The sequence below is a fragment of the Furipterus horrens genome, unplaced genomic scaffold (assembly GCF_987537825.1).
Source record: "Furipterus horrens unplaced genomic scaffold, mFurHor1.1.pri manual_scaffold_11, whole genome shotgun sequence".
In the NCBI taxonomy this organism is placed as follows: domain Eukaryota; kingdom Metazoa; phylum Chordata; class Mammalia; order Chiroptera; family Furipteridae; genus Furipterus; species Furipterus horrens.
Genome location: NW_028327181.1, coordinates 92995460 through 93022817, shown reverse-complemented (window position 1 = coordinate 93022817; position 27358 = coordinate 92995460). Strand labels below are relative to the sequence as shown.

Sequence of the window (27358 nt, the reverse complement as noted above, 5' to 3'; positions counted from 1 at the left end):
GGTTGAAAGGGGCTTGTTCATTATTATTATTTTTTTTTAATGATTTAATGTGTTTTATTGATTAAATTATTACATTTGTGCCAATTTCCCTTCCCTCTGCTCCCCTCCACCCGGTGGCCCCCCTCCCTCCAGTTGTCCCCCCCTTTTAGATTATGTCCATTAGTTGTGCATACAGTTCCTCCCAACCTCTCTCTGTCTATTCCATTCCCTCCTACCTTGATCCCCAATTCCTATATCATCTCCCTCCCTTTCCCCATTCCCCCTCCCTGTTGACCCAGGGAGGGGGACCCAATATGCTTCCCGTACCCACAGTTCCTCTTTCCCTCTCGTTGCCTATTTAGTTTGCCTTTGTTTCATCTCCCTAGCTTCTGTTTTTTTTTTTAAACCAGTCCCTTTAACATCTCATATAACAGTGGTTTGGATCTAATGAACTCTTTCAGTTTTATTTTGTCCTGGAAACACTTTCTCTGTCCTTCTATTCTGAATGACAATTTCGCTGGATAGAGTATTCGTGGTTGTAGGTTTTGGATTTTCATTACTTTGAATATTTCTTGCCAGTCTCTTCTTACCTGTAGGGTTTCCCTTGAGAAGTCAGCTGATAGTCTAATTGGGACCCCTTTGTACATAATTCTTTTCTTCTCTCTTGCTGCTTTTAAGATTCTCTCTTTATCTTTAATTTTTGACATTTTGATTATAATGTGTCTTGGAGTGGTTCTCCCTGGGTCCAGTCTCTTGGGAACTCTCCTTGCTTCCTGGATCTGCAGGTCTATTCCCTTTCCCAAGTCTGGGAAGTTCTCCTTTATTATATTTTCACTCAATTTTTCAAGTTCTAGTTCATCTTCCTCATTCTCTGGCAAACCAATGATTCTTATGTTGGGCCTTTTATAGCTGTCCCAGAGGTTTCTGATCCTTTCGTTGTTGCTTCCCATTTCCTCTCTCTGCATTGGTTGACTGCTTGTTCCTTCTCCAAATTCCAGTTTGTTGAAATGAACTCTGGATTTTATTTCCTTTCCTTCTATCTCGTATGCGGTTTTGTTCCTTTCGTTATGAAAGTTTTTCGCTTCTTTCATATCTTTTTCCTGCTCTTTTGTGAATTCTGTAAGCCACCTGATAACAATGGCCCAGAACTGAGCCTCTGACAGGTTTCTTATCTGTTCATCTGTCAGGTTCTCTATCTGCTGCCTGGTGAGTTGTGTTACCGGTATTTCTAAAGTTGCCTGCCTCATTTTGACAGATGCTTTTTGTTTTCTTGGGCTGGCTGTGGGGGCAGTGCCTGCGTACGCGTCACAAATTAGCGACCGGCGCCTGCTTGTCCGCGACCTATTTCGCAGCCCTGTGGTGCTTTCTGTGGGGGCGGGGGTCCAAGATGGATTCACACAGTTATTCAGCCAGGAGACCGGGATCCGTCCTCCCGCCCCCCTGGGCCTCACTGTTCAAGGCGACCCGGCGGCCGCTCTCCCCAGCGCCGGAGTCGCGCACCGCCAGGGGCTTGGCCGCCGGGACTCCTCGCCGGGGTCGCGCACCGCCAGGGGCTTGCGCAGCCGGGATTCCTCGCCGGGGTCGCGCACCGCCAGGGACTTGGCCACCGGGACTCCTCGCCGGGGTCGCGCACCGCCAGGGGCTTGCGTAGGCGCTCTCCCCAGCTCCGGAGTCGTGCACCGCCAGGGACTTGGCCACCGGGACTCCTCGCCGGGGTCGCGCACTGCCAGGGACTTGGCCACCGGGACTCCTCGCCGGGGTCGCGCACCGCCAGGGGCTTGGCCACCGGGACTCCTCGCCGCCCGCCGCTCGGGGTGCGACCGCAAACAGCACTGCCCACTTTAACTCTTACCTGCCCAAATGGCACCGTTGGTTTATAACTTCATATGTTGGACTTCCGTGTAGTTTTATTTTCTGGAATTTCTAGTTATCCTTTGTTTTGAAGTAGTTGTATTCCTGTATAGTTGTAGAGGGAGACCTAGCGTGTCCGTCTAAGCCTCCATCTTGGCCGTAAGTCCTATTATTATTATTATTATTATTATTATTATTATTATTTATGTTAAATTTATTTTTATTAAATTTATTGGAGTGACCTTGGTTAGTAGGGTCATACAGCTTTCAAGTGAACATTTCTATGATACATGAGCTGTATACTGCATTGTGTGGCCACCGCCCAAAGTCAGATCATCTTCTGTCACCAAATAATTGGCGCCCTTGACCCCACCACCCCCTTCCCTCTGGTTTCGGTTTTATATCCCATATGCGAGTGAAATCATATGATTCTTTGCATTTTCTGACTTATTTTGCTTAGCATAGTATCCTCAGGGTCCATCCACGTTGTCGCAGATGGCAGTATTTTGCCTTTCCTTCCGGTTGAGTAGTAGTCGTCCTGTATATGTACCACAGCTTCTTTGTCCCCTCTTCTGTTGAAGGACACTTTGGTTGTCTCCATGTCCTGGCCACCATGAATAATGCTGAAGTGCATATCTTTGCAAATAAATGTTTTGAGATTTTTGGGTAGATACCCAGAAGAGGGATTGCTGGCTCCTATGGTAACTCTATTCTTAATTATTTGAGGAACTGCCAGACTTTTCCACAGGGACTGTACCAGTCTGCATTCCCAGTAGCAGTGAAGGAGGGTCCCCTCTTCTCCACAACCTCTCCAGCACTTGTTATTACCTGTCTTGTTGATGAAAGCGATTCTAACAGGCGTGTGTGGTATGTCATTGTAGTTTTGATTTGCATTTTTCTAATAGCTAGTGAAATTGAACATCTTTTATATATTTGTTGGCCAGTTTTATGCCTTCTTAGGAGAAGTGTCTGTTCAGGTCCTCTGCCCATTTTTTAACTGGATTGTTCATTTGGTGTTGAGTTGTATGAGTTCTTTAAACATTTTGAGTATTAACCCCTTGTCGGATCTGTTGTTTGCAAATATCATCTCCCATTCAGAAATGGGAAGTAAAGGTGTCACTTTTTGCAAATGACATGATTCTGTATATCGAAAACCCTAAAGACGCCACCAAAAAACTATTAGAAGAGTGGTAAATAAATACAGTAAAGTTGCAGGATATAAAAATCGATGCACAAAATCCACAGCTCTCCTTTATACAGCAACGAAGCATCAGAAAAAGAATAAAATACCAAAACACGCAGTGGAGTAAAGCAAGCCTCTTCAATAAATGATGCCGAAAAGCCACATGCAAAAGAATGAAACTACAGCTTATCCCCCACATACAAAAACTAATTCAAAATGGATCAAAGACCTACATATATGACCTGAAACAAATTAAGTAGAAGGAAACAGGTACTAAACTTAGGGACCTTGGTCTCAGAGTTTTATCAGTTTCACCCCAAGGCAAGGGAAGTAAAGGCAAAAAAAAAAAAAAAGAATGGGACTAATCAAACCAGAAAACTTCTGCAGAGCCAAAGAAACAGAGGACAAAACATAAGAGGGGCTTGTTTCAGATAACCAAAGGTCCTCTTGTTAGCTCTGACACACAGGAAATTCCAAGGGTGTTAGGAGCTGTGTGCCAGGAACTAGGGTCAAAGACCAAATATCCTCTCACAGCATCACAGCAACATGTAAATTTTCAATGATTTTTGTCTTAGATTTCTTGGAAGAATACTCAGAACAATGAGGATACCTATAATCCATGGGATAGGCTCTTCGTGGCTGTTATATCGGTAAGAAATAACAAAATGTTCCTGTTAGCCTGTTACCCTAAGAGTAGTTTGGTTGTATGACCTTAACTCTTTTTAGTTTGTATCCTGTTGCATAAATATGAAGGTACATACAAAGTCAAGTGTGTTAGTTAATAGAGCTGTTGTGCATTTTGATGGTGATACCTTTCATTTACTGCATGTGTCCATTTTATTATTCTTGGCTTTTTCATGTTATTAATGCTCTTTATGATTCTGTCTTTCTTAGAAGCTATAAACAAAGCCTTTTTTTCCTTTTTATTGTATTTTATGAAGCTGACAACCAGTGACCTTTATAGAGATAGAAATGAACTTTACAGAGAGAAAGGTTATCTTACGAAAAATCTACCTTGGTTTGTATTAAAATCCATTCTTAAATGATATGACATGCAAAGAAATTACGGTTAGCTTTTTTGTGTTGGTAAGGAAATTGATGTATGTGGTCGTTGTTTTGTTGATAGAGAAAAAGAGATTGAGCCGTGATCTGTCCTGTGTTTTTCAGCCTTACCTGCAGTGCGTGCTATGGATTTTCCTCTTGCAGTACTATGAGAAAAAATATGGAGGCCGATCAATAAGAAAGGATCCCTTTTTCAGGTCAGTTAAATTTTTTTACGTTTTAAAGTTTTTCAGCATGTTTACAGAGCTGTGCGACTGTTACCATCATCTTATTTTAGATCGTTTTCATCGCCCCCAGAGGAAACCCTATACCCATCACTAGCCCCTCTTCCCCCCGCCTGTGCTCCCTAGCCTCATATAACTAATCACAAATCTACTTTCTGTCTTCAAATAATAGGTTTGCCAATTTTGAGCATTCATGTAAGTGGAATTATACAATACATAGTCTTTTTTGGTCTGGCTTCCTTTATGTAGCATAATGTTTTCAAGGTGCATCCATGTTGTAGCATGTAGCAGTTCTCCATTCCTTTTTTTTATGCTGAGTAATATTACATTGTATGATTATACCACACTTTCTCTGTTCATGAGTTGATGGGCATTTGGGTTGTTTTCACTTTTTGGCTACTAAAAATAATGCTGCTACGAACATTCTGTGTACAGGTATTCGTATGGGCATACCTCTTTATTGCTTCTAGGATACCTAGGAATGGAATTGATGGGTCACGTGGTAACTATGTTTAACCTTTTGAAGAACTGACAGACTGTTGTTTTCTAAAGCAGGTGCACCACTTTGCATTAGTCTCCCCTTATCTATGGCAGATATGCTCCAAAACCCCCAGTCGATGCCTGACATCACGGATAGTGCCAAACCCTACATACGATGTGATTTTTTCCTATATATACAAACTTTTTCACTTAAAGGACGCACTTGACGGCTTCTTTGGCGTATCTGAATCGCCAGCATTGCTAATCTCGTGCTTTGGGGCCATTATTAAGTAAAATAAGCATGACCTGAGCATAAGCACTGTGATACTGAATTAAATAGTCGATTTGATGACCCTGAGGGATTTGGTAGGAAAGGATGACTCATGTCCCTGTTAAGACAGAGTGAGACGGTGTGAGAGATTTCATCATGCACTCAAACAGCATGAAACTTAAAACTTAGGAATGTTTATTTCTGGAATTCTCCATCTGATATTTTTTGGGCTGCTATTGACGTCCATGGCAGGTAACAAACTGCAGAATGCAAAGCTGCCTAAACGGGGACAGCTCTGTGCCTGCCCATTAGGATGGTGGGAGGGTTCTGTTTCCCCCAGATTCTGGCCAGGGTTTGTTATTGTTCATCTTTTCGGTGGTAGCCGTTCCAGTGGGTATCAAGCGGTGTTTCCTTGCGGCTTTCATTTGCGTTTCCCTGATGGCTCCTGCGTCTCCGCCCTTACCTCTCTGTGGGCACCGTTTTCAGGGAGGTAACGGATGACTTCCAATCTGCCGTATCTGCTGGGCTCAGCCTACTGGCCTCACCTGCAGCCTTCAGTGTGCTTGGCTTCTCCCTCCTGAACGCTCCCCTGTTCCACTGTGTCCCGGGTGTCCGCTCCTGTTTTCCTTCCTCCCACTTGAAGTCAGATCGCCCCTGGGAAGCACTTTTCCGCCCGCCTTCCTCTGTGGCATTTTCTGCGGGTTCCGAGGTCAGCCCTCTGCATCTGTTCGGTGCAGTCGGATTTACACCCAGACTGTAAATTCTTTGAGCGAGGGGTTCTTTTTTTTTTTTTTTGATTATTGTTGCTTTATCTTTTTATCTTCTTGTGAAGTAGTGCCTGACACATACTGGTCCTAAATAATATTGGTAAAAGAACGAATTTAGATAATATCGTCTAAATGGTATCAGTGAATGAAAAATGACTCTTTAATTCCACCTTTCAGAGATAACCACGGATCTCCCATTGGTGTATTTTTTTCATTATTTTCTCTAGGAAGTGCTTTAATTTCTTACTATTTTAATTATTTGAAAATCTATCTTGATATGTTTAGGACCCTTTCAACAAAGTCTAAAATTAGGAAGTTTCCAGAACCACCAAGCAATGACAATGAAGATGAAGATGTCAAAGCTGAAAGACTGAAGGTCAGAGAGCTGATGACTTGCCAGTGCTGTGAAGAGGTAATTTAGTCTTTATTGCTAAGTCATATTACATGTGCCATGATCACTTCCCATGCATAGGAATTAATCTGAAAAATATTTTCTTTCTATATCAATCAACCTGAAAAAAGTATTTGAAAAATATTTTGTCTGCTTTTTTTTTTTTTTTAATGATCTTCAAGGTATATTTCAAATTAAAAAATAAAATTCCGATTATTGTTACAAAATGATACTTCCTTAAAATAAATAAAAACATCCAGAGAATACATGAAACTGACAAGAGCAGATTGAGTGCTGAAGTGCAGGGATGGTGTGATGATTATATTAATTTCAAATTAAAAATTTTGAAACATTAATGTACAAAAATAATACAGAAAAATCAAAAGGAAATATGCACAAAAATCAAAAATAAAAGCTCTGAGAAATTCTACAATAAGAAAACTTTCAACCTTTCCTTGACTCAACATTCCCCAAACCTATAAGACTAACAGAAACAGAGTTCCCTGTTTGTTTTTGTTTTTTAAAAAAATAAACAGCTATTTTATTCAAAGAGAAACTAGTCTTGCAGGTATAGATGTTTGTTTGTTTTAAATCCCTATTTGATTAATCAAGCCAACTAAAAGAAATAAGTATACTACTTGGGTCATTTGAAATACTATTTTTTAGAAGATTCAGTCAATCAGAATAACTTCAAACGTAATTGCAATTCCACTGGCAGTTCAACAAAGTTGCGTCCACTAAAAGTCTAGACTTAATATATTCCAAGATATTCTTAAACGCAGTCATCGCCCCGTGGCGGATTTATTTCAAAGACTTCACTGGGTGTTCCCAACATTCCTGGCTAAACCGAATGAAATTAATCATATTTTAACTAGTTGTTAAGATCTTGAGCAAATTATGTAAACCAGCATTTCCTAAGTTTTGTTCTGTATCCACATGTGATTCTTTGACATAACAGGATCCATGGCCAAATGAGTGTGGGAAATGCTACACGTTATATACATTTCCAGAAGATTTATCATGTATATAAACACACCATGAGTTCTGAGAAGTCCTCTGATTATGCATGCCCCAAAGGCTGTAATTAGCTCCATATTTTAGGGGAAGGCTTTGGATCTAAAGGCCTGTAGATGGCAGGCTCTCCCCATTCAGTTCCCACACGTGGCGTTCTGTCTGTTACTGGGCCATTATTAACATTACTTTTGGGTGGTTTCTGAACTGGCTTGGGAAGCGTAGGATCAAAGCTTTATTAGCAGCAAGTTGTCGTTGTCGGCCTTCTTTATACTTCTCCCTTCGGGTTCCCATGTCTGCTCACGGTGACTCAGTGGCGCTGAGAACACCTCATTTATTTCAAGCTTGTTAAAACGCTATTGCCTGAGCTGCTGCGTCCCTTATTGCTCCAGAAAGTTCCCCAGGCTCGTGGGCCACCCACCCCTGCTCTGCTGGGGACGCGTGGCCATCCCACGACTGGTGCTTTGGCCCCCACTGTGAGATTGTCCACTTACTTTTGAATTAGTCCCTATGTCAATGACAAATGGATATTTATTTATACAGTACCCTTTATTGGCGAATATAGTTCTTTTTTTCTACTTTACTTTTTTATTGTTTATTCTATTACAGTTGTCCCAATTTTCTTTCGCTTTTGCCTCCCTCTACCCAGCCCCCCCACAGTCTGTCCCCTCTCCGTTGTCCATTATCATGAGTCATCCGTACATGTTCGCAAATATAGTTCTTGTGGCATGGACATGAGTTGCGTGCAGCCTGTCATTTGATGCTAGACTTCTGACTTATAACTCTTACTTTGAAATCCTGCTTCCCATCTTAGAAACCAGCCATTATGGTCAGCAATCTGCATAAAGAATATGATGACAAGAAAGATTTTCTTACAAGAAAAGTAAAGAAAGCGGCAACTCACTACGTCTCTTTCTGCGTGAAGAAAGGTTGGTATTTAATTACTTTTTTCTTAAATAATGTTTTCAGAAGAGTAATTTCCATTTAAAGTTTGACTTGCATACGATGATTTTTCTTTCCATTCCTGTAGGAGAGATCTTGGGACTGCTGGGCCCAAACGGAGCAGGCAAAAGCACAGTTATTAACATTCTGGTTGGTGACATGGAACCAACTTCAGGCCAGGTATGATATACAGGGTGTGGGATATACTGACTCTGATTTGTAGTTTGCATTGAAGTAAATTTTTAGTGGCAAATTCGGATTTTTATGCTCAAACATTAATGTTTTTAATATTAAATTTGCAGTATAAAAATTATGATCTTTTTGGTCACCTGTGAAAATAACGTATATAGCGAAATATTTATAACATACACGCAGGCACACATATAACGTATTTCTGCTTTTATAGTTATTCCATGCATGGGTGATCTGTCCATCAACTTAACGGGAGACAGTAATGTTAACTTGAGGAGTTATGGGAGCTGGTCTTCTCATTACCATCAGTTAGTCTTCGACGATAAGACTATCATTCATCACTTGGTGGTAGCGTCACAGAACTGCTCTGATCCTATCTCCTCCTCTCCCCCTTGTTTATTTCACATCAACCACACTGGCTCATTGCTTTCCTGGAAAAATGCCAGGCATACTATTTCCTTTGGGTTTTTGCTTTAGTTATTTTTTACTTTGGCTATTCCTTATCCTGTAGAAATCCCAGTGACCAAATTTACTTACCTCCCTGGCTCAAATTTCACCTTCCAGTTAAGCCCTCGCTCCTCATTAAAACTGAGCTTGCTTTCCCAGTCAATGCCGACTTCCTAATCACTTCTTTTGGCCATCTCACTGCACTCTGATTTAGCTGTGTATGTCTTTTCTTCATCAAAAGGAGTAAAAATCTTACCCTAGCTCTAGGAAGAAATTTGAAATAATTCACTTGCTACTTCCTTCACAATGTAAATTAAACAAAAAGAGTTACTTAAAATTGGTTTGTATTTCTGTAGATATTTCTGGGAGATTATTCTTCAGACCCAACAGAGGATGATGATTCCATTCGGTGTATGGGATACTGTCCTCAGATAAACCCACTGTGGCCAGATATTACATTGCAGGAACATTTTGAAATTTATGGAGCTGTGAAGGGAATGAGTCCAAGTGACATAAAGGAAATCACAAATCGGTAAACTTTAGAATCTTTTTTGTTACCTGAATAAAAGTTTATGTTTCACGTTTTTAAAATTTTGTAACAGGCATGTCTTTGTATCATAATTTTCATAGAAAATGGTCATTACTTTTTCATACATTCTTTGCAAAATTATGGTAGCTATGAAAATAAACAGGCAAGTTTTCCATTTCTAATTATAGAATGACACATTTTAAATGAGAGTGAACCTTCAATCAAGATATTAATTTGTTTAAAATGACATAAATTGGAGGTCTAATTGTAGGAAGCTGAGTTTTCTACAAAGAAGAATGTCTGATCACAAACTAAGTGTTAATGCACCCATTTTGTCTTATCTACTTTGCAGAATAACAAATGCACTTGATTTGAAAGAACATCTTCAGAAACCTATAAAAAAGCTACCTGCAGGGATCAAGCGGAAGGTACTTTTGTTAAACAACAAATATGTGTATGTTTTGATAATTTAGTGCCTGATTCTGTCATGATAAAATTCCTTGTTGTGAAGCCCCCACCCCCATTTTCTTTCTGTTTAGTTGTGTTTTGCTCTGAGTATGCTGGGGAACCCTCAGATTTCTTTGCTCGATGAACCATCGACAGGCATGGATCCTAAGGCCAAACAGCACATGTGGTGAGTATGACGTCAGAGGCCCTCGTGACACGTTACGCTCCGATCGCCCTTTAGAATAAAAGCATTGTTTTTTTTATGGTAATTAATGGTTTTATATTCGTTACATATGCATGTTGATTTTAAATCCTACACATACAATGAGATAGTGATTAAAGTTAAATATTTTGATTTGTAGAGAATCCTTAAACTTTTAAAACGTTATCATACTTCTCATGAAGTATTAATATTTTATATATTTCAGAACAAAAATGAGTATATCGGTAATTATTGAAATAAAGAGTACTCCCAGCTGAATAGGTTTTAAAAGACTTTTTCTACTCATTTAACCTATAAATTGTAGTTTTCTCTCATAATTATATTGCCTTGAATTTATATTGAAACTTTTTCTGAGTTTTCACAGTGCTAATTAGTTGACCAACTCTTTGAGCTGAGGTGTTTGTCTATAAAATGTAAGGTTTGGTTTAGATTCATGTTAAGGTTTTTTCTGTGATTCTTTGCCTATTTTGTTAGAACATGAAAAGGCATCAGTTTTTAGAATTCATTTTTTAAACCATAGAAACATTTGAAATTGTGGAATTTCTGCCTAAGTGACAAGCTCTAAAAAAATAAGGGGAAATAAATTAGAATAGAACAATCATAATTGGGCAAAATATAACCACAGCAGTTGAAATTCGATACTTTACCCAATTTAACCAACTTGTTGGATTTTTAAAAGCCCAGGTATTTTCATCAACATTCAGATCCTTTCCTCTTTTCCTGTTTTATGTTTTGTAGGCGAGCAATTCGAACTGCATTTAAAAACAAGAAGCGGGCCGCGATCCTGACCACTCACTATATGGAGGAGGCAGAGGCTGTCTGTGACCGAGTGGCCATCATGGTATCTGGGAAGTTAAGGTAGATGTCCGAACAGCCGTTTGGGGAATGGGGTGGGGTTGATTTTAAATGGCATTGTTTAAAAATGCATATTAATTTAAATGTCAAAAATTTTTTTCTTGCCCTGGCTGGGTGGCTCGATATCCGGCATTGTCCTGCATATCAAAAAGTCGCTGGTCTGATTCCAGGTCAGGGCATTTTATCTAAGTTGCAGGTTTGATCCCCAGTCCGGGCTTGTATAGAGGCAACTGATCAGTGTTTCTCATGTCGATGTTTCTCTTTTCTTTCTCCATTCTGCTCTCACTAAAATTAATAACTATATCCTCAGGTGAGGATCAAAAACATTTTTTTCTTGTTTGAGTGATTGAATCAGTTTAATTTCTATAGAAATACTCAGAGATATGTATTTTTTTTTTCTAAAATATGGCTAGCTACTTTGCATTTGGCTTAATAATTCAACAATTTGGAATGTTATTCTCAGTTATAATGTCTGTTATTTTTAATAATTGCTAGGCAGTGTATTGGATTATAAGCCAAAGTATAAAATAAATATGCATTAACTCATACTCAATACACTCAATAAGTGATTGAATAAATAAATACATATCTTCCTTATAAGAAGGCGGGAGATGGAAATATTTGTAATAGTTTAAACAGTAAAAATAAATTTTTAAAAATACATTGATATTACCCCCTCTTGGAAGGGGAGCTTAATTCCCTATCTCCCAGGTGTGGTCTGGATGTAGCCAGTCTCTTCTGATGTATGGAAAGGGGAGGCAGTAGCTTTACAGTGGGGAAACCTGACAGTCGCTATGAACTGAACCAAACAATATCATGTGAATATCACGTACCTCCTGATATGACATGATAAGAAAGGTACTTCAGCTCTGTGGCATTTTCTCCAAAATCCCATAACCCCAGTCTAATCATAAGGAAAAGATCAGACTATTCCAAAGTAAGAGGCATTCTACTAAAACACTTGACCCGTTCTTCTCAACACGCTCAAAATTCATGGAAAAGAAGGAAAGCATAAGAAACTGTCACAGATAAGTGGAGACTAAGAAGCCCTGACAACTAAGTGTAATGTGGTATCCTAAATAGATCCTGGAACAGAAAAAGACCATTAGTGGAAAATTGGGTAAAATCCAAATAAAGTCAAATAAAGTTAATGGTAATGTACCGATGCTGGTTCCTAATTTCGACAAATGTGCCATGTATTGTAAAGTGATAATAGTAGAGACACTGGAACTGGGTGAGGGCTTTATGGACCCTCCCTGTATTATAGTTGTAACTCTTCTATAAACTTAAAAGTATTTCCTCGTAAACATTTTATTTAAATCATTCCTTAGCTGAAAAATCGTTTTTTGAAACTGTCATTTTGTATCTGAGCTTTCTTTTTAAAATCTCTATAGATGTATTGGGACCGTCCAGCATCTAAAGAGTAAATTTGGAAAAGGTTATTTTTTGGAAATTAAATTAAAGGACTGGATAGAAAACTTAGAAGTAGACCGCCTTCAAAGGGAAATTCAGTATATTTTCCCAAACGCAAGCCGTCAGGAAAGGTAAAGATTTTAAAATTTTAATTATACTTTTTGTAGAGTAATAATCATAAAAATGTTATTGTTTTAAGGATTAGGGAAAAAAAAGTCTATATGGTTACCGATACTGGGTTAATGTAGTCTGATGACTGGAGTTTTATGTCTAATTTACTGTTAGACTTTTCAGTATATGATACTATTGGCCCTGGCTTGGTGCTCAGTTGGTTGGAGTATTGTCCCGATACGCCAAGGTCGTGGGCTTGGTACCCCCAGTCAGGGGGGCACACGATGTACAAGAATGAACCAATGAAGCAACGGTGCACAAATAAGTGGAACAGCAACTCGGTGGTTCTCTCTCCCTCTTTGCCTCTCCCTCTCCCCCCATTCTCTGTCTCCAAACTCAATCAACCAATCGATAAATATATATGATACTATTTAAACTTTTTAAAGTTCTTATTTAGTAGTAATGAGAGCTGTTTTATTGTGCATGGAAACTTTTAAGATTGTAGACATTTTTGTGCATGGAAAATTTTTAAGATTTCAAACAATTTTTATCTGAATAAGTATTTATCTAAATAATTTTGCAGTTTAAAACTTTTGAACTTTAGCTTTAGAACACAGTAGTAGTAATTTTACATGTTTCCTACATTTTATTTTACCTATGTTTGCAGTTTTTCTTCAATTTTGGCTTTTAAAATTCCTAAGGAAGATGTTCAGTCCCTTTCACAATCTTTTTCTAAGCTGGAAGAAGGTAAGTAATATTCGAAGAACATGGTAAGATAGCTTTCGAATTATAAAAGAATTTTATTGAAGAAGTTTAGAAGTTGGGACTCAGTTTACTGTAGAAAAGGTCATGAATAGAAAAATAACCTTTTATGGACATAACTTAAGATACAGGTCAGCGCTAACTAAGGCTGTAGGGGGTTTGGTAGACCGCCTGTACTGCAGTGTACACCTGCACTGCTCTGACACACGTAACCGTGGTGACATGCAGCTCAGTCAGCCCTCACTAGTTCAGTCCAGAACCGGAAGCGTTGGGTTTCTAGTTCAGTCCAGAATTGGGCACGTTGGGTTTCTTGAGTCCATAGAAGTAGATGCAGTAGCAAGATTTAGTCACATCGGGGGAGAGTTGAACGTTCGCAGTGCAGGAAGGCAGGCATCCCACAAAGCTTTAAAGGCGCTGAATTGAGTCCTGGCCTTTTTGAAATAAAGGGTAGGCAGGTAAAGACACGCTGGTGGCAGCAGAGGCAGGTAAGCTCCTGGGTGGGGCACGTGACAGATGCAGGCTACTTTACGGCATTTGTAACTCTGAAACAATCTGGTTCCTGGCGATTTTCTTTTTATCGAAGAAAACAGCTGAACTGCTTAGGGAGAAATAAGTTAAAAGAAGAAATAGACCCACGGACGCCAAACACAGTGTGGGGATCGGCTGTGAGGGCCGGGGAGGGGGGTGGGGTGGGCGGGACACATGAGGGCCAAGGGGGGGAAATTGGGAAGGCTGTAATGGAATAAACGAGAATAAAAATAATAATAAGTTTTTAAAAAAGAACAAATAGAGAACCAAAAAATTTTGCATTAGATTGCAAAAAGACCTGAAGTAAATATTTAAAAATATATATTGGACATGTGAACCATGTCCAGAATCTAGTTCAAGAAGGCAAGAACAGGCAGTGTTGAAATTGGGGAATGGGGAATAGAGAGCAGAGATCAAAAGAAACGAGAAAAGGAATAGTCAAGAAGAAGACAAAGAGGAGATGCCTGGGAAAGGCAAAAAGAGGCAAGTAATATTAATTATATTGTGCGTTGGCCCTGAGGAATTGTGGGGGTGGGGAGGGAGACAAAGCAGGGTAGAGGGAAAGAACATGTTTTGGCAGCTTCGAATTTAAATGAGTTGATTACAGAGATTTTTTATTTTTTTAAGATAGATTGTTAGGCACTTAGCAGTGACTGCCATTTTAATTCTTAAAATATTAATAAGTAAAATATTGTTTTCATATTTTAATAGCTAAACATACTTTTGCCATTGAAGAATATAGCTTTTCTCAAGCAACATTGGAACAGGTACTTTCAAGTTACATTTTTAAACATTCTTTTATGGAAGAGAGTGTTTAATATCTAATTGTTTAGGTTTATATTGGAAAGCGAGGAAGTTTATGAACCAGAGACCAATGATTATACAATATTTCTAAACTTTTGTATAATTTCAAAAAACTCTAGGTTCTCCATCAGCTTATTTTGAATAGCTCAGTTTTTAGTAAAGTAAATGGGTCACGATGATGGTATTTCATATTAGCATACCAAATTACTTTGCTTAAATATTTATATAATTTTACAACAGTGCTACTTAAATATGTTAATTGAAAAAATACCTACTCCATTAATTGTCCAAAATATTCATCTTTGTATGTGATTACTGTAGATTATTCTGTTTAAATGTGTTCATAGTAGTAAATCTCGTGATATGTGAATTGCTAATGTAGTTAGATACAGCCTTATACTGTTTCTAATATAGTTAAAAAGTCTTTGAGGTCATTGAGACACGGAATACTGTATTCATTTATGTACTTTCATCTAGGTTTTTGTTGAACTCACTAAAGAACAAGAAGAAGAAGATAATAGTTGTGGAACTTTAAACAACACCCTTTGGTGGGACAGAGCACAGGAAGACAGAGTAGTGTTTTGAATTTGTATTGCTCCATCTGCTTACTGAATTTCTTTCTTTTTCACTTGATTTTAACTTTGGTTTAAAAAGTGTATTATTTGAATGGTAACTGAAGAACCATGAAGCACTTGGAATTTTCTTAACTTCCTCAATTGAGATGCTGTGGTTGTATGTTTTTCTTTTCTTCAAATAAAACTTAATGTATAATTAATTGAAACTGCATGTTTATATCTGAAGTATATTGAACTATAGTCTGTATGTGAAGTTGAATATGGACACTTCTACCTTTCAAAAACAGTGCTTCTAAGTTTATGATTTAAAGAAATAGTGATAGAGTAGTTTCATTACAATTATCTTTATCTTTCAGTTTATATAATCTTGTTACATAAGTATGTAGTGTCCCAAACTAAGTCAAAAACTAATATATAAATAATACATAGAAAGGAGACATAAATCAAAAGTTTCTCTTGCTGCTTTTTAATTTTATAAAGGAACTTGGATGAAAGTTGGCATCCTAAGAAGCTAAACATTCATCTCACTGCAGATAGAAGTTTGTAGGAAGTGACATCCACTAGATGGCACTCGCCAGTCATAAAAAATTAAACGAGACCTTGTCCTGTTAGGTGATTTTAGACACAGCTAACTGACTTAGGTATTTGAAGTTACATTGCTTTTGCTTATAGTAAAATTCATACTTACATACTTGTCTTTAATGAGAAGGCAGAACTTCACTCTGTCAGAGTTGAAGTAAGGTTATCGTTAATGTGATCTCAGAAAACACAGTTGACCCCTGAACAATGCGTTGGTTCGCGGTGCCGATCCCCTCTCCGCCGTGCAGTTGAAAATTTCTCTGTGACTTGACTCCTCAAAACTTTAACTACTAATAGCCTAGTATTGACTGGAGCCTTCCTGATATTATCAGCAGCCATTTAATTCACATTTTGTGTGTTATGTGCATTATATACTCCAGGCTTACAGTAAATCTAGAGAAAAGAAAATGTTATTTTTAAAAAAATGTAAGGAAGAGAAAAATACACTTACAGTACTGTACATACTTATTGAAAAAAATCTGTGTGTAAGTGGACTGGCGCAGCTGCAACCCGTGTTGTTCAGGGCTCAGCTATACAGTAGTTCCTTGTAGAACCCGTGTAGAGACTCTAGGTAAAATAATACTATAAATAATACTAGTGGACATTATATTTCAGCCATATGAATGAAAGTATTACCTTCGCCAAAGCAAATATAGCAGGTGTGTGATAACACCAACAATAGGGGAATTTGGTACTGAATTATAAACTTTGAAGAGCCAAACCCTTTATTGAAATTATTAGCTATTTAAAAGACAAAACTTAATGAACTTTGAGCTCTGCTGTGTAATAAGACATCTGTGATTTTAGACCCTAACAGCTGATTTAAAATAATGCTCCTTTTTGGGCTCAGCACAAGGCACCAAACTGATATCCATAACCCCACCCCCCCGCCCCCATTGCTTTGGTAACTGCTGCCCACACCCCTGAGGATGCCCTCTGCCAGCCATCTCCGGGGTCTTCTCACTGATCTAGAAGAGCTGTCTTACAGTTCCTGCTTGGATTTTACAGCACACGGCTAAGGTAGTTTTTCTTGTAAGATTTAGTTGGCACTTTTTAATCTCTTATTATTAAGTGGCTGTCATTTGCCTCATGATACTGAGGTTTTGGAGTCTTCATTTGAGAATCTTCCTTTTAGGTCTTTAGTACCAAACTTTGGTACTGCATGAAGAATATAGTTCCAACAAATTTGAAAAAAAAAATTTACCTTTGTAGGTAAATTAACAAACAGCACATTGCATTTTTTTAAATTGATTTTAGAGAGAGAGGAAGGGAGAGAGAGAGAGAGAGAGCATCAATATGAGAGAGAAACCTTAATGGGTGGCCTCCTGTATGTGCCCCAACCAGGGATCGAATGCACACCCTAGGTATGTGCTCTGACCGGGGGTGGAACCCGCAACCTGTATGGGACGATGCTTCAACCAGCTGCACCATCTGGCCAGAGCTAGCCCATTGCATTTTTAAATAAGTCATTGCTAAATGGTATAAATTTAAAGAGCTCTCTCTTAGTGTCCAATATTCGTATAAATACTCAGGGGCTTCTCGTTTGGGATGTGTTTTTGAACACTTACACTCAGTGTAAAGAATATAGTTTACTAGGGCAGTGACTGAAAACGTAGCTTTTTCAAGCCTGACCATACTGGGAAAGATGTATTATTTTAAAGTAGAACATGACTAATGTGAAACATGACCTGCTTTTGCCTATTGATTTGGTCTCTTTCAGTTTATATCTGTGTGTGTGTGATCGATGGGAAGTAGAATTTTTTTCTGCAAAGTGAAAGTTGAGATTATGCAGACGAGTCATAATCATGTTCTTTTCTACTCTGTTGTTCATGTACTATTATTTCGTCCCTGTAAGTATTTTTAAAAAGATATTTTAATTAATTTTTTTAGTTTTTATATACTTAGAGGGAATATTTGTCATGAATTAAATTATTTGTAGGGATGTTCTGTTCCCTTTTTCACAGTAATAAAATTTTTCCTCTTTGGAGGTATAATGTAACTAATCTTTAGGAAAGAGAGTCAAATACAAAGTTTGTTTATTTACAGGGTACGGTTCATGGAATTGAATATATATTACTTTATTTCAAAATGTCTTAAATCACATTTTTTCTATAGTAATACAAATACGTAAAATGCATATATTAGGCAAAAGTTGGAAGGAAACTCATCACCTAGTTTATATTTTCTGTCCATGATCAGATTTTAAAAGTAAAGGCTGCACTTTGCCGAGTGTCTGTGGTTACTGACTAATAAGTCCAACCCCCGTCTTGACGTGGGAGTCAAGCTGTCGGTAACAATTGACAAGGTGACGGAGTGTACTTTACTCTTCACTTTGTGGGCCCTTTTTTTCCCCCTTTCAGTCCTTAGTAAAGGGCTCTAGGTCTTCTTTTAAAACTTTTCTTTTCCCTTTGAATTGACACAAACTACTTTAAACCAATATTTTGATTTAAATCATTAAAACGTGTTTAGAATGATTTAATCCAACAGACTTATTATTGGCTGCATTTGAAGCAACAGTTTCTTTGGACAGGAAGATGACTGTCCATTTTGCCCTGTAAGATCTTACAGTCCAGTCGGAGGAAGATGGATCCTTCTGTGCGTAACTATAATAGGACAGAAACTTGGCTAGTTGTACTAACACTTTCGTTGGAGCACAATTCTACTTAGAATAAATGTTGTCATTGTTCATTTGTTTCAATATTTCATTTTGATTGTACTCTGAATTTGATGAAATACCATACTGTATTTTTATGTAATATATAAATAGGCATTAATTATTAAAAAAATAGAAATGCTTATCCTTAATGTATTTTTAATATTGCTAACATTGATTTTTTTATTTTCTTTTCTGAAAGAACATATAATATAAAATGAAAATTTATTCTTGGGTGGACAATTTTTATATCAACTATTCTTATAAGGTAAAAGTTTACTTATTTTTTATTCGTAAGGTATTATATGTAAGTAAGTCTCAATGCTGCCCTTTAAGAAAAAATAAATATGATTAGTAATAACCTTTAAGAACTGAAAATTTAAGACAACACTTTATTTTGTATACTGAAATGAATTCTTTGTTATTTAGTATTGATAAATGAAAATGAGTGGCTCATATTAAAAATGAAGAAAAAGCCTGGCCCTATAATTGTCAGTAATTTTGTTTTCAAGTACAGAGTAAATATGTTTATTATATTTAACATATTAAGTTATTTCCAAATATTTAATACTACTTACATATTAATTTTCTTAGAATTTTTGAATAAATTTGATTTTCTCAAACACTTAGGCCATAACTATGTATGGTGTCAGATGGGTAGTAGATTTATCGAGCTGATTGTGAAGTATATAAATGTCTTATCACTGTGTTGTACACCTGAAACAAATATAATGTATGTCAACTGTAATTGAAAAATAAATTTAAAAATAAGATTTTAAATTTATTTTTTTGTAAAGATTTTATTTATTTACTTTTAGAGGGGAAGGGAGGGAGAGAGAGAGGGAGCAAAACATAGAGGCGTGAGAGATACATCTCTCGGTTGCCTCTCATACGCCCCCAGCTGGTGACCTGGCCCACAACCCAAGCATGTGCTCTGACTGGGAATCGAACCGGTGACCTCCTAGTTCTCAGACTGGTGCACAATCCACTGAACCACACGAACCAGGACTAAAAGATTTTAAATTTAATGAACAACTTCTTTCCAATCATCTAAGTAACTCCTGCAAATTTAATCAATCACCTTTTATTTGTTTTAAGTTTATATAATTTATTTATTTTGTTTTTTTTTAATATATTTTATTGATTATGCAGTCAGAGTTGTCCCAGTTTTTCCCCTTTACCCTCCTCTGCCTGGTACCCCATTTCCCTCCAGCAATCCCCCTTTCGTTCATGTCCATGGTTCATGAATATAAATTCTTTGGCTACTCCATTTCCTTTGCTATTCTTAACATCCCCCTATTTTTTACCTACCAATTTTGCTTCTTAATTCCTGTGCCTTTCCCCCCATTCTCTCCTTTCCCCCTGCTCACTGATAACTCTCTTTATGATCTCCATATCTTTGGTTCTATTCCTGGTCTAGTTGTTTGCTTAGTTGTTTTTGTTTTTTTAGATTCAATTGCTGATAGTTGTGAGTTTGTTGTAGTTTTAATGTTCATAGTTTTGACCATCTTCTTTAATAAGTCCCTTTAACCTTGCATGTAATAAGGGCTTGGTGATGATGAACTCCTTTAGCTTTACCTTCCATTCGAAGTGATAACTTTGCTGGATAGAGTAATCTTAGTTGTATGTCTTTGCTTTTCATCTCATTGAATACTTCTTGCCAGCCCCTTTTTGCCTGCAAAGTTTCTTTTGAGAAATCAGCTGATAGTCTTATAGGCACCCCTTTGTAGGTGACTCTTCTTTTCTCTTGCTGCTTTTAAGATTCTCTCTTTATTTGTAACCTTTTAATCTTTGGTGTGGTCCTCTTTGGGCCCAACTTGTTTGGGACTCTCTATGCTTCCTGGACTTCTATGTCTATTTCCTTTGCCAAATTAGGGAAATTCTCTCATTTTTTTCAAATAACTTTTCAATTTCTTGCTCTTCTGCTTCTCTTTCTGGCAGCCATATGATTCAAATGTTGACACTTTTAGAAATGTCCCAAAGTCTTCTTATTCTCTCCTCATTTTGTTTTTTTAATTCTTGTTTCTTCATTCTGTCCTGGTTGACTGTTTATTTCTTCCTCATGTTCCAAATCGTTGATTTGAATCTCAGGTTCCTTCCCATCACTGTTGGTTCCCTGTGAATTTTTCTTTATTTCACTTAGTATAGCCTTCATTTCTTCCTTTATATGATTGCCATACTCCATGAATTCTCTAAGCATCCTTATCACCAGTGTTTTGAACTCTGCATCTGATTGGTTGGCTATTTCTGTTTTGTTTAATTCTTTTCCTGGAGTTTTGATCTGTTCTATCATTTGGGCCGTATTTCTCTGTCTCCTCAATTTGGCAGCCTCCCTGTGTTAGTTAGATCTGCTTTGACTCCCTGTCTGGGCACACCTGTTACATTGTAAGGGGTAGGTATTTGTCAGTGCAAGGTGACACGTTTCACCACTTTGTGGCGCTGTATATGGGGGAGAGGTCAAGAGGGAACAATGCTGCTTGCTCAGCACTTCCCTTTTCCAGTCATTTCACCCATTTCTCGTGTGTGACTGGCACCCTTCTAGCTATTACCCTGGTGGTGATTACCAGAGTGGGGGGTTTGCATACATTCTAGGACCACGGAGGGCCTCTAAACAGACTCTCCTGAGAGAGGGGCAGTTTCTTCCACCACCCCACTGCCACTGGTTTTCACAGCCAGAAGCTGTGAGGCTTTATTTTCCTGGTACTGGAACCCTGGACTGCACAGTCTGGCGTGGGTCTGGGATCGCTCCCCAGGTGTCCCTTCCAGCTTTCATCTGCTACACATGGAAGTGAGACCGCCCATTCTGCCAGCCACTGCCACTCCCTTGCTGCCACCACACCATGTCCTCTCTGCCCCGGTTCCCATCTATGCCCCTACTACCTTCTTTAAATCCTTGGTTGTTGGACTTCCATACAGTTCAATTTTCTGGCAGTTCTGGTTGTTTCTGGTTTGAAGTTAGTGTGATCCTTCTTACGGTTGTGCGAAGAGGTGAAGCGTGTCTACCTACGCCTCCATCTTGGCCAGAAGCCCTCTCAGTCACCTTTTAAATTAAGCAAATTAACTTTTTAATAATTTCAAGCATTTTCAAAATAGAAAGCATACAGAAAACTACCTGTTAGAAGGCTTTCTACCACCCTTGCATAAATACTGGATGCCCCCAAAATATCAATACAATAATAATAATTATGATTAATTTTTACCAATTCTACATATATTCCTTTCCTGGGGTTACACATATACCAGTAAAAGGGCCATCTTGGGTTATGAAATTTGACATTTGATAACTTGAGATAAGAAACGAGTATCGGTCAGGTTGTTCAGGACTGGAAGAGATCACGAGCTATCTGTGACCGTAATGAAGTGCTAATGTAAGCATAAAACCTGGACCTACTTTCAAAGATTAAGCTAGCAGCTGTTCAGGTAGTGGCCCTTGTTTTATGTTTGTGCTTTGACCTTTTGAGCTTTCAGCTGGGATTTAACTAAGTTTCAGATTTTTACAGCCCAGTAACTTTCTTTTTCACTTAAGTTTTGTTACGTTTCACTTAAATTCATGATAGTAGGATTTTCCAAGTTCTGTTATGACTGCAGTATAACCTTTAGTTAAAGACTAGCTAAATGAAGCCCTCACTTGGGCTGCGATTTTATTTCCCTTTTTGTTTTGTAATCCTTCTATGTTTCATCAACCATGATATATGGTCATTTTACTAACAAAATGATATCATTATGGTTTTGGATCACCTCTTCTAATTCTTATTAATACAGTGTCTTTGTTATATAGTTGTAGGAAAAGGTACTGAATGCTCCTTTTCTTATTTATGTATTGGCTAGTAATTTCTTTTGGCCAAATTATACTATTGATTTTATTATGTAATTATTACGTAGCTGATACTTGTTTTCTCTTGACTGCATTCAGACACATCAATAGTAAGTGAAATCAGGTGATGACATCAAAATTATTCTTGGTCAAGCTTTACAAGTTGATAGATTTTAAATTCTAATGTCATCTATTTTAACTTCTCAAGATATTATCTTTTTGCTTTAATTTTTAAATAAATAGGTAGTATATGCACCATAGTTCAAAATTTAAAAGTGAAAAATAAGCCATTTTGCTCTTCTGACTCCAAGAGGAAAGTCGATCTTTGTAGAAAGTAGAAAATGGAAGTTCTAGGCTTCAAATATATGCAAATACAGCTTTTATTTGGCTGGTAAAAGAAAGAAAAGGGGTCACTGTAACCACTCAGTATGTGCACTTTAGACTTCATCTTCCCCAAATTGAGGCACTAGATAATCCTTGGGAACCGTCCGTGGTGGCATCCAAAATCCTTAAGGCATAAACAAAGATCTTGTTTTCCCGTTCGTGTATTCACAGATATTTTATGGCATGCCTATTATGAATCAAGCACTATTATAAACACTGGGAATCCATTATTAAACAGTAAATACCTTCGCGCTTACTGAACTTTTATTGTAGTAGAGTGATACAAACTACTGAAGAATCCATGATGTGTTAGATGGTGAATAAGGAGTGTTGGGGATGGAGTGGGTGTCGCAAGTGCGGCTGTGCTGAAGTGGTAACACCGTGCTGAGAAGATGAGCTGGTGCAAGAGCATTAGACAGGGAACAGCAGGTCCAAAGGCCCTGAGGTAGAGTACGTAGCATATTTGAGGGAGCGAGAGAACCAGCAAGGCTTGTGTGGACTGATCAAGGAGAACCTTCCTCTTCTTCCTCCTCTTCCTTCTCCTCCTCCTCTTTTTCTTCTTCTTCCTCCTCCTCCTCGTCTCTCCTTCTCATCTGAGTGACCAGGAGACAGTGTCTCATTCTGTCAGCATAGTACATGCCTCAGGTGCCTCCTAGAGAGGGGGGGCCCAGTGTGAACCCTTCGACCACCAGGCAACAGCAACACCTTTGTACCAGAAAGGGGCTGGAATAAGGCTGCCAGGACAGGGGCTTAAGGAGAGCCCAAGTTGGAGCCAGCAAGGCAGTCTGGGAAGCTAGAGGCTGAACTCTGCTGGGCCAAGGGTCATCTCGTGCTGGTTCATAGTGAAAAATAGTGAGAAGGCAACAGAGTTCAGGATGTCAGGACAGAAAACAAGAAATGAGGGGTGAGGCAGAAAACAGTTCATCCACTAGACAATTAGAAGAAGACGAATTGCCAGAGGTTAGGAAGGACCGGAGTTGTGTGGTAGAGAAGAGCTTTTGAGGCTCCATTTTAAAACACCGGTTTTAAGTGCTTCCTTCGGTCACCTTAAGGAGCCACCAAATCTTAATCTTTTCAGGTTCTCTCTCTCTCTCTCCAAAAGGCAGGCAAGAAATCTTTCTGTAATCATCTCTTATACTGAAAGTCAATTTCATTGATAACTGGGTGGGCAGAGATGGTAAAACAAAACCTTTAGGAAGAGGGTATCATTGTTAATAAAGATATAACCATTGTGAGCTAGGATTTGAATCCAGGTGTAGCGGCTTCAAGAAGTAATGTTTTTATCTGTTCCTTTCATAGAGAGTGCTACTTAGCCTTTTTGTGGCATATGGCTTCTGTCCTATGACACTTGTAAGATATATATAGTAGAGAGATCTTCCTGGGCACGCACGTACCTCCACACCTGTGCCATTGTGTCGCCAAAGGTGGCTGGTGGTGGCTGGAGGGAGCTGAGGTTCCACTATTGTTTTGTCTTCCTGCCAAGTCGACTGGAGATAATCTTGTCAAAAGTGGTCAGTTACACAATGCACAGTAAAATGAGAAATGATATTAGTTAAACAGTGGTTTTTCAGACTTAAATGTGGATCTGGATCTCCTGCTTTGAGAAGGTCTTGAGCAGAGTGCAAGCTGAGAGGTTGGACAAAGGCGGTGGACGACCCAAGGAAGGTGGGTGTTCTTTATGGAAACACTTTGGGATGTTTAGCATGGAAGTCTTTTGGGATAAAACATATACATTTTACTGAAGGTCATTAATGTCACCCAAATAAATAGTTTTGTCATATCAGGGGAGGGAAAATTCAACATGATACAGAAGCAAATTCTCTGAAACTATAAATGCAAAAATCAGATATTGTTGGAGAAGGTCATCAAGGGGATGTGACTGCTGATTGGCTCCAGAGCTGTACAGGCAGCCGGGGACTCCTCACCCGTCGCCTATCCTTGAAATGTACATCCTGCCCACCATTCCCACAGTGGGAGCCATTGTCAAGGACACGGCCATGACAGAGCATTGTGTTGTTGACACCATCTGCATGGTGTTGTGACCACCCAGTTGAGACCTCTACATAAAAGCACTGGCAGGTAGAGAGACTCTGTCTGTGGTCACCAAAGACCAATCTTGTAAGTAGTTCCCTTGCTTCACCAAACCACCACCTCCCCATCTGCAGTGGTCTGCCTCTTTTCTGGACTTTTCTTGCCCTTGGCACAGAGGCTAATTTCAGGTTTACCAACAATTATTTCATAGACAATTTTCAAAGTAGTAATAATTCTTATAGTAGAAAGTTCACAGGGAGATAGGGAAATGGGAACTTTAATATGTTGTTAGTTAAAATTTATATTTAACAAATTTTAGACAGCAGGTTGATAAAATGAATAAAACTTAGTCTGTACAAACCTCAGGACAAATCCCACTTCTAAAGCAATGTCTTTACTTTTTAAAATTTTATACACTATTAGTAAAATAATTTTGATCATGCACTTCTGATATGTGTATCAATTTAATTTTCAAAACCACATATTATGTATATATTATTGAGTTAATATGAAGCATTCACAATAGCAAACTAGAAATAATAAGATAAAGATGAAATAGTTCTTAAACTAGAAACAGACGCATAGGTACAGAGAACAGACTGGTGGACTGGGAGACTGAAAAGGTGGAAGGGGATAAAGAACTACAGATTGGCAGTTACAAAGCAGTCACCATAATGGAACGTAAAGCATTGGGAATATACTCAGTAATATTGTAATAACAAAGTATTGTGCCAGATGGGTACTTGAAATATCAGGGGGGACACTTTGTAGATTTTATGATGGTCTAACCACTATGCTGTTCACCTGAAACTAATACAAAATAATATTGAATGTAAACTATAATTGAAAAGTAAAATTGAGAAAAATTATCACCCCAAAGATGAAAGTCTTTGTCAATTATAAATATGTGATCATAATTTTTACCTTGTAATATGGAGTGCTATTTTCTAATTTTTCGCTTTTATGTTCATTATTAGAATGATTTCAATATTCAGTCCCTTTGCAGAAATCATTTTAAGTCATGGTGAGGGTAAATTGAGATAGTATAATATATAAATCTATATAACCACCCAACCTTATATGGTTAAATGCTGACAAACGAATAGATAAATTACCACCACACTGCCTTAGCATTATAGGGCTCCCACTCAATAGTTCAAATGTTTTGTGTAGTATCCGTGAAATATTTTTGATTTACAGGTATACAAAATATCATCATTTTCAATCCATCTATTAAATAAAAGTAATTGTTAAAATGTTTCATTAAGCTTGAACATTCCTCCCTGGAAACTTATTTGGATGACTCAGAAGGCCGTAGCTCTGGGCACCTGATGAGGGGCAGCTTCATCACCACAATGCATCCTCTCATGCATCATCATGTCTCATGCAGAGTTTTTTTGGTGAAACATCAAATCACCCAGGTGACTTGGCTCCCCTGCAGCCGAGATTTGGCATCCTGGAACTTCTGGCTTTCCCCAAAACTAAAATCACCTTTGAAAGCAATAGATTTCAGACCATTAATGAGATTCAGGAAAATACGACGGGGCAGCTGATGGCGACTGGGAGAACTGTGTGAGGTCCCAAGGTGCCTACTTTGAAGGGGACTGAGGCGTCATTGTCCTGTGTACAATGTTTTTTTATCTTCTTCAATAAATGTCTATTTTTCATAGTATGTGGCTGGGTAATTTCTGGACAGACCTTGTATAAAGTATTAAGCAATTTTTAAAAACACAAAATGCTATGTTCTCAGACTTCATATATAAATAACAAAGTAAAAACGAGTAGGATAAGATGATCTGGGATGGAGAAGCAGGTATAAAGTTGGGGAGCACTTACAAAGCACACTTTAAATATATCTGTAACTTTTTTCCCTTACTAGAACAAATGTAGCAACATGCTAAGTTTTTTTTTAAGTTTGAGGAGACTGTATATGCAGGTTGGTTACATCCTCTGTGTTGTTCTATATTTTCGAGATATAAAAAGGAAAGTAGAGGAGCTCATAATAAAAGCAAACACTATTCAGAGAAGTAAAATAATGGATTCAATCATTAAAGCTAAAACTGTTCTTAACACAAATTGTACAATCCATATTAGGGAACAAGAGAGCAAGAAAATGAATTTAAAAAATACAATTACTTCTTGAAAGGCATCTGTTCTATTTTTTTTATACAAAATATAAGTCTGGGATGCAAAATGCTTAAAGACCTTAAAATAGGTCAACCTACGCCAGAAGACAATTCAAGAATCTAGCTTTTCAGTGTAACCAGAAAAGAGGGATGTAAGACAAGAACTTGTTGCTTTATCCAGGCCTACAGCTCAGGGAAAGGACGAGTCCAACAGGACAGATCAAAGTAATGTTCTTCCTAGAGATATGCATAAGCCCTAACGAGCCAACAGAGCTTGGTAATTAAATTATTTTTGATTGTGAAGGAGAGATACTCAACAACAACAATACTAACAACAACCATTAAAATTTTGAAACGGTGTCTATTGAGAGAAAAGAGAAGATCAAGTGAACTAAGTATATTAGGAAGATAAATCATAAACTTGAAATGGGACATTTAGAAATTGAAGAAATGGATTCAATAGAAAAATCTAATAAGGTCATGGATGTAAATAGATTTGGGATGAAGCTGAGAGAGAAAGTGGATATATTTATTAAAAGGAAAGGTTAAAACTTGATGTAAAAAGTGTCAAGGGGCATAAATGGAGACTTTTTAAAAGCAGAGAATTCAGGGGAGAAAACAGTAATTGTATCACCGAGTTCCTAGCAATAAGTGTACAGTGGTGTCAAATGCTGCAGAGAGGTCAGAAAATAAGAAAAAGCTACTGAAGATGTTGATGTCAAGA

The 27358-nt window shown here is 38.0% G+C and overlaps 1 protein-coding gene across 1 annotated transcript in view; it reads left to right on the top strand.

Annotated features, from left to right (window-relative positions):
- Positions 1 to 15253, top strand: part of ABCA5 (ATP binding cassette subfamily A member 5) — a 61006-nt gene extending 45753 nt beyond the window's left edge. Inside the window, exons 26-38 of the mRNA XM_090291264.1 lie at positions 3589 to 3663; positions 4181 to 4272; positions 6103 to 6229; positions 8034 to 8148; positions 8250 to 8341; positions 9157 to 9332; positions 9682 to 9757; positions 9869 to 9963; positions 10738 to 10857; positions 12249 to 12398; positions 13046 to 13125; positions 14380 to 14435; positions 14950 to 15253. Of these exons, the coding sequence (XP_090147390.1) occupies positions 3589 to 3663; positions 4181 to 4272; positions 6103 to 6229; positions 8034 to 8148; positions 8250 to 8341; positions 9157 to 9332; positions 9682 to 9757; positions 9869 to 9963; positions 10738 to 10857; positions 12249 to 12398; positions 13046 to 13125; positions 14380 to 14435; positions 14950 to 15057 (1362 nt within the window). The 3' untranslated portion in view covers positions 15058 to 15253. The remainder of the gene's footprint in view (positions 1 to 3588; positions 3664 to 4180; positions 4273 to 6102; positions 6230 to 8033; positions 8149 to 8249; positions 8342 to 9156; positions 9333 to 9681; positions 9758 to 9868; positions 9964 to 10737; positions 10858 to 12248; positions 12399 to 13045; positions 13126 to 14379; positions 14436 to 14949) is intronic.
- Positions 15254 to 27358: the final 12105 nt, after the last annotated feature.